The sequence below is a fragment of the Gigantopelta aegis genome, chromosome 10 (assembly GCF_016097555.1).
Source record: "Gigantopelta aegis isolate Gae_Host chromosome 10, Gae_host_genome, whole genome shotgun sequence".
NCBI lineage: Eukaryota > Metazoa > Mollusca > Gastropoda > Neomphalida > Peltospiridae > Gigantopelta > Gigantopelta aegis.
The window spans coordinates 20,263,251-20,276,378 of record NC_054708.1 but is presented as its reverse complement, the minus strand read 5'-3'; the positions used below and the strand labels follow the sequence as shown (position 1 = coordinate 20,276,378).

Below are 13,128 nucleotides of genomic sequence, written 5' to 3'. Positions count from 1 at the left end.
TTGAGTTTTAGATGTGGAATCTTTAGAATCTTTCCTTAACGAAAACAAGAGAGCCTCAAGTGTTATCATAAAACAAAGAATCCCTTTTTTAACCCATGTTTCCGTGAGAGCCTGTTAAAGATGATTTATGTAACTGGAACATAAATGAACAAATTAATAACTGGAGTAAAAAACCCAAAAAAAACCCACCCAAAAACCACACACATACACACATACACGTTATACAGACAGCAGACAGATAGACAGCTTATCTACCTGTCTGTATATAGGCCTATTCAAGTTCAGTTCTTTATTGCTTTAATTCCACACACAAATATATATATATATATATATATATATATATATATATATATATATATATATATATATGAATCGCCTAGCAGGTAGCGCCATACGGTAACTCCTGATATTATCTCACACATTAAATATGGTGACCTCTCGTTTAACGTAACAGCCATCAACACGTGAGAAATAATGAGTGAGCGCAGTGGAGACGTCAGGTAGAGATACACTACACATATCACCAAGACAAATATCCCTGTCAGATCCACCTTCTCGCAAAGGTAGACAATGAGAGCGCTGTTGTTCGGCGTAGCCACTTGAAACCTTAGCGTCTTCACCTGGAGGGACGCGCTGTCACATGGTGTGGACGAAAATGAACAATGTTTATTTTATAATAAGTTTGCTTTTGTTCACCTGTGGTCTAGCCGAGGAAAGTTTAAAGAATTTAACGATTTCTGGTAAGTAGAGTTCAAGAATGTATACTTACGTATATCTTAAGTCTAATTATCTGCTGTTTTTGTTTTCTTTGATTATTTTTATCTAACTGCCCGCATGTTTCTTCTTTGATTATTTTTATTATTTAAAAATGATTATTACTTTTTTAAAAACAAAAACTATACTCTATTACAATGTCTAGTACATATACATAGCCATGTATTTTGTGCATTTCATGTTTCGACGGGTTATAAAAGAGTACATCTTTTTCATTGAAAACAAATATACAAATGACAGATACTATAACTTATTGTAATTACCATTGTATATAATTTTAAATATTTTAGCCTATATAATTTCATTCTGTTTGCGTAACGTGTATAATGTTCGTTCCTGTATGCATCAACTCGCCGATGTATTCCTCTATGCATATGAATCAGAATATCTGACTAATCTGGTTAAATAAAAACAAAGGAATAACGGTTTTGTTGTGTTTTGTTCCACATTCAACAGATGGCACTATATAACAGTAGACAAACAGTATCAGTTGTACCTATATAGCGAGGGCATGGGACGGTTGCCCCCCCCCCTCCACCCCCACCCCCGAAAAATACAAAAAGGGTTTTTTGTTTGGTTTAAAAGTGCCAAATATTTCTAGGCTAGAGTAAACCCTATATTATGGTTCCATCCCCCCGAGTTATGTTAGGCCAAGTACCGCCCTGCATATTAAATAAAAAAGAGTCTTATTTACTTGCAGAATTCGAGAGACCAGGCGCTGAATCCGTGTTAGTATTACAAAACCCCTCTATAACCGTTTGACTGACATGCCTGACGTATATTCGCCGTGTACGGCAATGTGACACGAAACACAGGCCCATCAATCACAGTCGGAGGAGGTCACAGCCGAAATGTGGTGCGACGGACTTAATAAATCAGTCACGCGCCTCCGGTTCACGACGACATTTTCTGCTACAGTTACAGTTTGTTTTGTTTAACGACACCACTAGAGCACATTGATTTATTAATCATCGGCTATAGGAAAAGAAAGTTTGCTTCGTTTAACGACGCCACTAGAGCACATTGATTTATTAATCATCGGCTATTGGATGTCAGATATTTGGTAATTTTTACATATAGTCTTAGAATGGAAACCCGCAACATTTTTTCATTAATAGCAAGGGATCTTTTATATTATGCACCATCCCACAGACAGGATAGCACATACCAAGGCCTTTGATATACCTAGAACAAGAAACAGACCAATGGGCCCACCGAGGTTTTTTGCTACAGTGCATAGCAGTTACTATTTGACGTTTTAAATTAAGAAAAATAGTAAAATAGTAAATTAATCCCGACAAGACTTTGTAGTGCATTTCTGAGGGTATATACAAACGCTAGTGAAGGGGGTGTGGGGGTGGGTGGGGGGGGGGTGGAAGTCGAACATCCCTCCTGTTGCATGCAAATGGTGTTTTAAAATATATTTTATGGGGAACATGACCGAACCCCCTAAAAACGTTTCTCGCCACAGTCTAGCCACTCCCTCACCCTCAGCACAATTTCTTGCACATGGGCCTGATACTGTGTTTTATTTGTGTGAGGTTTTTTTTTTAAACATTTAGTTAATAATTCAAAAGTCATTTAATTTCGCAATAATGCAAATGTGACAGAGCGACCTATAAAAAAATTCCATACATATATTACGTTCGTAGATCTATTCATAACTCTTTATAGCGAATGCTCTGAAATTTTGCTGAATGTTCCTGTACCAACGAAACAGCACTAAACCGTAACTATCATTTTACCCTTTCCTTTGTTGAAATGGTAAATAGTAATATGACTTCCCCCCAAAAAGATATAATTTACGGAAGATGACATGCATTGCAAAGCCGGATCTAGGGGGCAGGGGCCCGCCCCGCCCCTATATTTTGCGATAGTTATAATTTTATTATATATTAATTTTCATTTTTTTACTATCCCCCTCCAAACCTCCTCCAAAGTTTCCTAAATGGATTTTCTGGATCCGCCACTGCATTGTTACAAGGAAACAAAGCAAATCAGTAATGAATAAATAAATGTAATTATCTGCGATAATATAATTCAGGTACAAGCATGGTGCCTATGGCATGCAGCTCAACACATTGGGCTGCCTGTTCAGGAGATAGTAATCAGCATTAAAGTTTTTAATAATCAAGAGCACGTATATAGCAGGATATCAGTGGAGTAATTGCCTTTCATAACATATCATGATATCAGGGGTGTAATTGCCTTGTTTAATATTAGAATACCAGAATATCAATTTAAAAATACCTTCTTCATCATCACCACCCCAAATTCAAAACAAAATAAAACAAATAACTGAGGCGGTCCAAACCCAGCCCACATGGAACTCTCTCTCTCTCTCTCTCTCTCTCTCTCTCTCTCTCTCTCTCTCTCTCTCTCTCTCTCTCTCTCTCTCTCTCTCTCTCTCTCTCTCTCTCTTAATCTCTCTCACTGCTTGTACGTCATGTTTATCCCAACTAGGCCCCTATGTTTCTTCCTACTTTAAACAATAAAACTGTTTTTTACAACATACTTTGTTCTCAAACTACACCATTGTTTTATTTTCATGTTATTCTCAGCAAGTGTTTACAAAAAACGCATTAGCTAGATGTTTGTGCGTGGTTATTAAGGAACATGCCTACAGGCTAGTCAGAGAAAGTTGACAGCCGGATTTACATGTTGATCAGCGAGGCGAAACAAACACATTACACACCACCCGGAAACATGCCTTATAAATCCTTTATTCTTGTACACTGCATGTACTTTATTGCATGTTGTTATGAATATAGTGAAGAGAAAACAATACACGTAATATATGTGTTTTGATTAGTTTTTTCTTGGGAACAACAGAAGGATGTAAGCTTGTGAATATATGGTCATAGTATAAAACCTTTTTCTTTTTTTTCAATCTTGCTTCATTTGATTGGCGAGTTTAGTGTCAAGGCTATAGCTCATTTCATGATTATGTCTTCTTCTTTTTTTTTTTTTTTTTTTTTTTTTTTTTTTTTTTTTTTTAGATATTCTAACCCGTTCTTTGAGAACATCACTCGTCATTTGTAATATCACACGGCAAAAACACATATGTATGCTATCATTTTAGACATACGATTGGCCTCTCCTATATATATGACCCGGTCAACACAGCTATATCATCCATTGAAATAAACACGATCGACATTTATTGCTCTGTGACGTATAAGTTAGGCGCGTGTGCAGAGGAGGGTTTTGGGTTCGACCCTCCAACCTTAACCCCGCTCACGCAAATTTTCTCTTTTTTTAAAATACATTTTCCAGTTGCGCATGTATGCACCCTCTATAAACTTCGCTCGCCAGTTTAGTTAACCTAAAGCCAGTTGCTTTGTGATGCATAAGTTATCTGCATGTGCAACAATCGTAAAATGTAATACGTTTTAGTTGAAAAAAGACGTTTAAAGTTTTGAGGATATGTAACAAATATTTTCTATTAGAACTTTGGGGCTTTTTTTCAGTATATGTAAGAAATATAATACAATATTCGTATCCGTTGGATACCATTTATCTTACAACTCGTTTAAAACCGTATCAACTCTTGCTATTACTCGTACCTTTTGATAGAACCTGTAAGATGGGTTGTATCTATCGGCCACTCGTGAAGTATTCTCTATAATTATATCTTTCTTCAATTTGAGTTAAGGAAGGTATTAATACTCTCGCATCCTATGCTATATATATATATATATATATATATATATATATATATATATATATATATATATATATATATAATATATATATATAAATAGAAGAGTATACTATTTTGTTTTTAACATATAGCTGTGTTGATATATCAATTACTATATAGACCAAATGTTAAAAACAAAATAGTATACTCTTCTATATCATTGTATAACAGTTAAAAATGCCAAACTTTTCTTTCATTTGGTCCCCCTTCGAAAACACCTTTTTTCTGGACCTTCTTTGCTGATGTGTTGCAGGCGTGTGTGCAGACATTTGAGCAGGGAGGGGATTGTTAGGTCGTGGAGAGCGATATTCATAAGGGGTCGAGTCATCCTCTCTTGGAAACTATATTGGAAAAAAAAGAGAAGGTAGGGGTTCGACACAAAAACATCCTCACCCCCACCCCTGCACACGCGTCTGTAACCATTCCTTTTTTTTTTTTAACCTTGTTTCAGAAGTCGATGACCATCCATATCTGCGGCTAGTCGGCGGCACCAACACCTCTGGACGCGTGGAGATATTTCATTTCGGCAAATGGGGGACGGTGTGCGACGATCGATGGGGAAACAGCGACGCCAAAGTCGTCTGCCGAATGCTGGGTTTACCCTTGTGAGTCTCATTCATGACGGTTAAAAAACAATTGTTTTGTTTAACGATACTACCAGAGCACATTGCCTCATCAATTATTGGTCATTTGATGTCAAACAAATGACAATTCTGACACAATATTGGAGGAAACCCGCTACAGTTTGTTTATTAGTAGCAAGGATCTTTTATTTATACTTTCTCAGAAATAGGACAGCACATGCCAGTCGCGGGGCAATAGTTGAAACGGGGGTGGGGGTGGGGGAGAGAAACAATCGGATAATAGGTCTACCGAGGGTGAATGCTCAACCGGCTGAGATAGATCCTTCCAATTCACGACGGTGTATGGCACTAGCAGACGCGTTTTTAACTTGATAAACTGTTTGACTAATGCCTGATGCCCAAATTGGTATATCTAAGGTTTTATATTGGAGGGAGGGCAATCAAACAAACCTTTTCCTTAGTAAGTCCTTGTAGGACTGTAAAACAAGCCAATAAATAAGGTGAATGATGTGACGGGTCAGGGCCATGGCCCCCATGCCCTCATTTCTTCTCACTCACGTACGTACACACGCACACGTGCAAGAACAACCCTTATCTGGCTAATATATAAATTGTGCCAGTTAACATATGCTATGTACCAACTTTTGAAGAAAAAAGAAAAAGATGAGATAGTACATTTTGATTCTAGTATGGATATTAAATTATATAAAATGTTTTTAAAAATCCATAAAATATGTCACTATGATTTTATTATTTATTGTTGTCTTGCCGTCTGATACATTTTAAACATGAAATATCAAGCAATAGCCAGACACCTGGACGAGTCGTATCTGCTTTTAATAGCGCATGGACATACAATATAAACAAAAAATATTATTTGTAAATATATTTGCTTGTTACATCTTAAACATGAAGTATATAAACGACCATTCCTGAGTATGCTTGCATTGTAAGATAATATATATATATATAGATATATAGAGATATATAATAGAGTTACTATTTTGGTTTTTAACAAGATGGCCCTATAGAGTAAATTGATATATAATATAAATAATATCTCTATCTATTATATATATATATATATATGTCTATGTAGGTATGTCTTAAGAATGCTGACGTGAATGTTTTAATCCAACTGGCTCAGGAAATTTTAAACACTAAAAACTGTTTTTTACACATACTTTGTTCTCAAACACACCATTGTTTTATTTTCATGTTATTCTCAGCAATTGTTTACAAAAACCGCATAGCTAGATGTTTGTGCGTGGTTATTAAGGAACATGCCTACAGGCTATCACTGTTTTTCCAGCCGGATTTAAATTGTTGATTTGCTAGGCTAAACAAACACATTACACACCACCCGGAAACATGCCTTATAAATCCTATTATTCTTTTTACACTGCAACTTTATTGCATGTTGTTTATGAGTGAGAGAAAACATATACACGTAATAATGTGTTTTGAATTAGTTTTTTCTTGGGACAACAGAAGATGTAAGCTTTGTTAATATATGGTCATAGTATAAAACCTTTTTCTTCCTTTTTTTTCAATCTTGCTTCATTTGATTGGCGAGTTTAGTGTCAAGGCTATAGCTCATTTCGATGATATGTCTCTGTCTTTCTTTTTTTTTTTTTTTTTCTTTTTTTTTTTCTTTTTTTTTTAGATATTCTAACGGACGTTCGTTGAGAACATCACTCGTCCATTTGTATCACACGCACAAACATCATATGTATCTATCATTTTAGACTACGCTTGGCCTCTCCTATATATATGAACCCGGTCAACACAGCTATTCATCCCATTGAAATAAAAAACGAATCGACATTATTGCTCTTTGACGTATAAGGTTGGCTGTGCAATAGGGTTTTGGGTTCGACCCTATCAACCTTAACCCGCTCACGCAAATTTTTCCCTCTTTTTTTTTTAAAATACCCTTTTCCAGTTGCTCACCCTCTATAAACTTATGCTCGCCAGTTTATTAACCTAAGCCAGTTGCTTTGTGATTGGCATACGTTCTGCAATGTGCAACAATCGTAAAATGTAAATAACGTTTTAGTTGAAAAAGGACGTTTAAAGGTTTTGAGGTATTACCAAATTTTTTTCTATTAGAACTTTGGGGCTTTTGTTCTGTAATATGTACGATAATACAATATTCGGATCCGTTGGCCATTTATCTCAACGTTTAAAAACCGTATCAACTCTTGTATTACTCCGTACCTTTTGATAGAACCTGTAAGATGGGTGATCTATCGAACTAAGTATTCTCCTATAATTTGTATCTTTCTTCAATTTGAGTTAGGAAGGTATTATATACTATCGCATCCTATGCTATATATATATATATATATATATTATATATATATATGCTAGGCCATATCTATATATAATCCTCTAACAAAATAGAATAGTATACTCTTTTTTTTTTTAACATATAGCTGTGTTGATAATCAATTACTATATAGACCAAATGTTAAAACAAAATAGTATACTCTTCTATATCATTGTATAACAGTGTAAAAATGCCAAACTTTCATTTGGTCCCCCTTCGAAACACCTTTTTTTCTGGATCTTCTTTGCTGATGTGTTGCAGGCGTGTGTGCAGACATTTTAGCAGGAAGGGGATTGTTAGACCGTGGTGAGCGATATTCATAAGGGGTCGAGTCATCCTCTCTTGGAAACTATATTGGAAAAAAAAAGAGTAGGTAGGGGTTCGACACAAAAACATCCTCACCCCCACCCCCGCACACGCGCCTGTAACCATTTCTTTCTTTTTTTTAAACCTTGTTTCAGAAGTCGATGACCATCCATATCTGCGGCTAGTCGGCGGCACCAACACCTCTGGACGCGTGGAGATATTTCATTTCGGCAAATGGGGGACGGTGTGCGACGATCGATGGGGAAACAGCGACGCCAAAGTCGTCTGCCGAATGCTGGGTTTACCCTTGTGAGTCTCATTCATGACGGTTAAAAAACAATTGTTTTGTTTAACGATACTACCAGAGCACATTGCCTCATCAATTATTGGTCATTTGATGTCAAACAAATGACAATTCTGACACAATATTGGAGGAAACCCGCTACAGTTTGTTTATTAGTAGCAAGGATCTTTTATTTATACTTTCTCAGAAATAGGACAGCACATGCCAGTCGCGGGGCAATGGTTGAAACGGGGGTGGGGGTGGGGGAGAGAAACAATCGGATAATAGGTCTACCGAGGGTGAATGCTCAACCGGCTGAGATAGATCCTTCCAATTCACGACGGTGTATGGCACTAGCAAACACGTTTTTAACTTGATAAACTGTTTGACTAATGCCTGATGCCCAAATTGGTATATCTAAGGTTTTATATTGGAGGGAGGGCAATCAAACAAACCTTTTCCTTAGTAAGTCCTTTTAGGACTGTAAAACAAGCCAATAAATAAGGTGAATGATGTGACGGGTCAGGGCCATGGCCCCCATGCCCTCATTTCTTCTCACTCACGTACGTACACACGCACACATGTAAGAACAACCCTTATCTGGCTAATATATAAATTGTGCCAGTTAACATATGCTATGTACCAACTTTTGAAGAAAAAAGAAAAAGATGAGATAGTACATTTTGATTCTAGTATGGATATTAAATTATGTAAAATGCTTTTAAAAATCCATAAAATATGTCACTATGATTTTATTATTTATTGTTGTCTTGCCGTCTGATACATTTTAAACATGAAATATCAAGCAATAGCCAGACACCTGGACGAGTCGTATCTGCTTTTAATAGCGCATGGACATACAATATAAAACAAAAAATATTATTTGTAAATATTATTTGCTTGTTACATCTTAAACATGAAGTATGTTAAACGGACATTCCTGAGTATGCTGCATTGTAAGATGTTTCCGACTAATAAAATATTTCTACAATATTTAAACTTACATATTAAATATATTTTTTTGCTTAGAATATCAATGTGTTTCTGGTCGTCTTAATATTTGTAAGAAGCCCAAACTGGATTTTGTCTTCATATAATTTCGTACGTACAAAAAAACAATATTTTAGGAAATAAAATAAATTTAGCCTAGTATAAATATTAAAACGATCATTAACACTTTTAATATATAGCTACTAATATTTTACGCAGAAAAATATATGTGATATATCATTACAACCGTTAAAAAGTCTCTGTTAGTCGATAACATCTTAAAAATTGCAGCAAACTCAGGAATGTCCCTTTAACACTGGGTAATTGTAAACCGTCAAAATAGCTCAAAACAAGCGATACATATTGCTCGAAAGGAATCTGCTGTATTATCAATTATAAACATGTATTTGGCAGCGAAGGCGCGGAACCAAGGAATGGAGCACATTTCGGACCTGGTTTCTACCCCATTATTCTCGATGAGGTCAAGTGCAATGGCGACGAATTAAACATCACACAGTGCAAACATTCGGGATGGGGTATACACAATTGTCGGCATGGTGAAGATGCTGGGGTCACGTGCAAGTCAGGTATTTAAAATAAAAAGTTGGATCGTAGCCATATTTAATTATTTGCCTAATCGCTCCTTTAATTAGAGTTAATGTCTGTTGACGTTATTAAATAATGGAATTTAATAAGCAGTGACAAATGTACATAATGGCTTCTGTTTGTAATAAAATGTCCAACTATTAGTATATTTTCTTAGAAATGAACATATTTGCGCATGCACGCACGCATTTTCCTTCATAATTTTATAATTGTTCCTTTTATTTGACAAACCACTGATATTAATCCCATAATGTTTTGTACTTTTGACTATACTTATGTAATAATGATTTTAAGAATTGTTTTATATGTTATGCATATAATAATGATTTTTAACATGGACATTTTAGCAATGTTTATAATAATGATTTTTGAAATGGTTATATTAGTAATATATAAAATAATGATTTTTTTAAAAACTGGTTATATTAGTAATGTAAATAATAATAATTTTTTAAAATGGTTATACTAGTAATGTTTATAATAATGATTTTAAAAATGGTTTTATTAGTGATGTATATAATAATGATATAATGATTTAAAAAAAAGTTATATTAGTAATGTATATAATAATGATTTTAAAAATTGTTTAGTTTAGTAATGTATATAATAATGATTTTAAAATGGTTATATCAGTAATGTATATAATAATAATTTTTAAAATGGTTATATTAGTAATGTATATAATAATGATTCTTGTTTTTAATGGTTATATTAGTAATGTATATAATAATGTATTTTTTTAAATAGTTATATTAGTAATGTATATAATAATGATTTTTTTAAAATGGTTATATCAGTAATGTATATAATAATGATTTTAAAAAAGTTATATTAGTCATGTTTAATTTTCACCCCCAGCGAGTGACGGCAACATCACGATACGTCTGGTCGGTGGGCCCGACAACACGTCAGGACGGCTGGAGGTGTTTCACAACGGCGAGTGGGGCAACGTGTGCGACGACGGCTGGGACACACGGGAGGCGCAGGTCATCTGCAGAATGATGGGATTGCCGTCGTATGTATTTCAAACAGACATAAATTGCCAGTGACTCAAAATGTAATTAAACCATGCGAGATTATCCAGCATCACCATCTTCATTACTGGCGAAAGGCCCGTAGGAACGATATTTGAAGTGTGGGGGGGGGGTGGGGGGTGGGGGGGGGGGTGGGAAGAGAGTTTAGTGGGAGGGGCACAAGCCAGATTTTTATGTTCATTTATTAGTGTATAGATTAGGACCAAAAATGTACATTTTCAACCTCAAGTGGTGGGGGCACAGGCTCCCCACCCCTTCCCTCGGTACATGCGAACCTTTGAATAGGTCTGTAACATCACTACCATCATCACCAACAACACCATCTTTATCACCAACATCATCATCATCATCATCATCATCATCATTGTCTTATTCAGTATTTTATTATCATCGCTGTCATTATTATCATCATCATGGTTGCTTAGACTTAGATACGGTTTTAAAGTGCTCGTATACCTCTATGGTTTCGAACACGCCTACCCCGAGTCCGGCCTCCGATAAGATCGGTGGTCTGACTCGGGGCAGGAAAAACCTAACTACTATAACAATTTTGAAATTTTGAAATATAATGCCAAAATAATAAATAAAAATATACCAAGATTAATAATTTTTGACTGCGTCCTTAATACACCGGCCTCGGTGGCGTCGTGGCAGGCCATCGGTCTACAGGCTGGTAGGTACTGGGTTCGGATCCCAGTCGAGGCATGGGATTTTTAATCCAGATACCGACTCCAAACCTTGAGTGAGTGCTCCGCAAGGCTCAATGGGTAGGTGTAAACCACTTGCACCGACCAGTGATCCATAACTGGTTCAACAAAGGCCATGGTTTGTGCTATCCTGCCTGTGGGAAGCGCAAATAAAAGATCCCTTGCTGCTAATCGGAAGAGTAGCCCATGTAGTGGCGACAGCGGGTTTCCTCTCAAAATCTGTGTGGTCCTTAACCATATGTCTGACGCCATATAACCGTAAATAAAATGTGTTGAGTGCGTCGTTAAATAAATCATTTCTTTCTTTCTTTGCGTCCTTAATACATATATAACCCTATTCTATAATTTTTTATTTTTTTTTTAATTTGACGCAATTTTAGATGGGGAAGTCTAAAAATATATAATTTACCTATATAATAAAATTATTTAGTCCCCAGAGGTAAGGAGGAAGGGTAGAGGGGTAAGCCCGACCCACAGAAAAGTTATATTAAGTTTAATATTAATTATCATGGTTGCACTGGCGTAATCAGGAGGCATGGAAACCATGTCCCACAACACGACTCGTAGACAGTGTAGATGTCCCCGCACACACAAAATCCTGGCTACGTCACAGGCATCGTTGTCCTTATCATTAATAGCACTGTATACTGTTGCAGCAACATTAGTAATATCATTATAATCATTATTATTTATGAAATCGTCATCAGCATTAATTGTATAATTATAACATCAATATGATGGCATGGTTAATGAATATCATCGTAATCATCACCATCATCGTCATTATCATCATAATAATAATAATCATCATCATCATCATCATCATAATTATGATACATGTATATGTATACAGTATTTATACTGCCTTGTGTTTGTGTCCATTCATAGCTGTTGCAGATTTTTTTCCAAAGCAAAAAGCACAGTCGACGTTCTGAAAGTGTTATTCATTATTTTGATAGATTGATTTTATTATCCCAAACAACTTTATTGACATTCTTGTGAACAGAATTGATGTAACTCCGAGATACGAAACGCGACACTGCATATCTAGCTGTACATAGTATGCCCTAGGAAAGGGAAATTAATATTTGTTTAACGACATCTCAGCATGTATCTATTTGGTTTCGTATATACAGCTATTTCGACGTTGGGGGAAGAGAGAGAGAGAGAGAGAGAGAGAGAGAGAGAGAGAGAGAGAGAGAGAGAGAGAGAGAGAGAGAGAGAGAGAGAGAGAGAAAGGGAGAGTGGCGAGGAGAGAGAGACACAAAGAGAGAGAGAGACACAGAAAGACAAAGAGAGAGACAGACAGAGAGACAGAAAGAAAGGACGACACACACACACACATAGAGAGAGAGAGAGAGAGAGAGAGAGAGAGAGAGAGAGAGAGAGAGAGAGAGAGAGAGAACGAGACAGAGACATAGAGAGAGAGAAAGAAAGAAAGAAAGAAAGAACGACAGAGAGACAGAGAGAGAGAGAGACAGAAAGAAAGAAAGAACGACAGAGAGAGAGAGAGAGAGAGAGAGAGAGAGAGAGAGAGAGAGAGAGAGAGAGAGAGAGACAGAGAGACAGAGAGAGACCTATGGTGATAGTTGCTTCTCATCATTTCAGAAGTGGATCCGAGTCGAAGAAGCAGGCGTATTTCGGGAAGGGCAACCAGACGATCATCCTGGACGACATCAAGTGTAACGGCACGGAGACCAGTCTGGCGCAGTGTCGACACTCCGGCTGGGGCAGCCACGACTGCACTCATAGTGAAGACGTCGGCGTCATCTGTAGACCAGGTTAGCTAAACTTTGTTTTGTTTAACGA

General features: G+C 36.4%; 1 protein-coding gene across 3 annotated transcripts in view; it reads left to right on the top strand.

Annotated features, from left to right (window-relative positions):
- Positions 1 to 542: 542 nt before the first annotated feature.
- Positions 543 to 13,128, top strand: part of LOC121382608 (deleted in malignant brain tumors 1 protein-like) — a 31,206-nt gene continuing 18,620 nt past the window's right edge. Inside the window, exons 1-5 of one of the 3 annotated variants that reach the window (XM_041512128.1) lie at positions 543 to 740; positions 4,929 to 5,082; positions 9,387 to 9,559; positions 10,437 to 10,593; positions 12,928 to 13,100. In XM_041512128.1, coding sequence (XP_041368062.1) covers positions 641 to 740; positions 4,929 to 5,082; positions 9,387 to 9,559; positions 10,437 to 10,593; positions 12,928 to 13,100 — 757 coding nt within the window. In that variant the 5' untranslated portion in view covers positions 543 to 640. The remainder of the gene's footprint in view (positions 741 to 4,928; positions 5,083 to 9,386; positions 9,560 to 10,436; positions 10,594 to 12,927; positions 13,101 to 13,128) is intronic. The other 2 variants (XM_041512127.1, XM_041512126.1) reach the window with 2 other exon arrangements.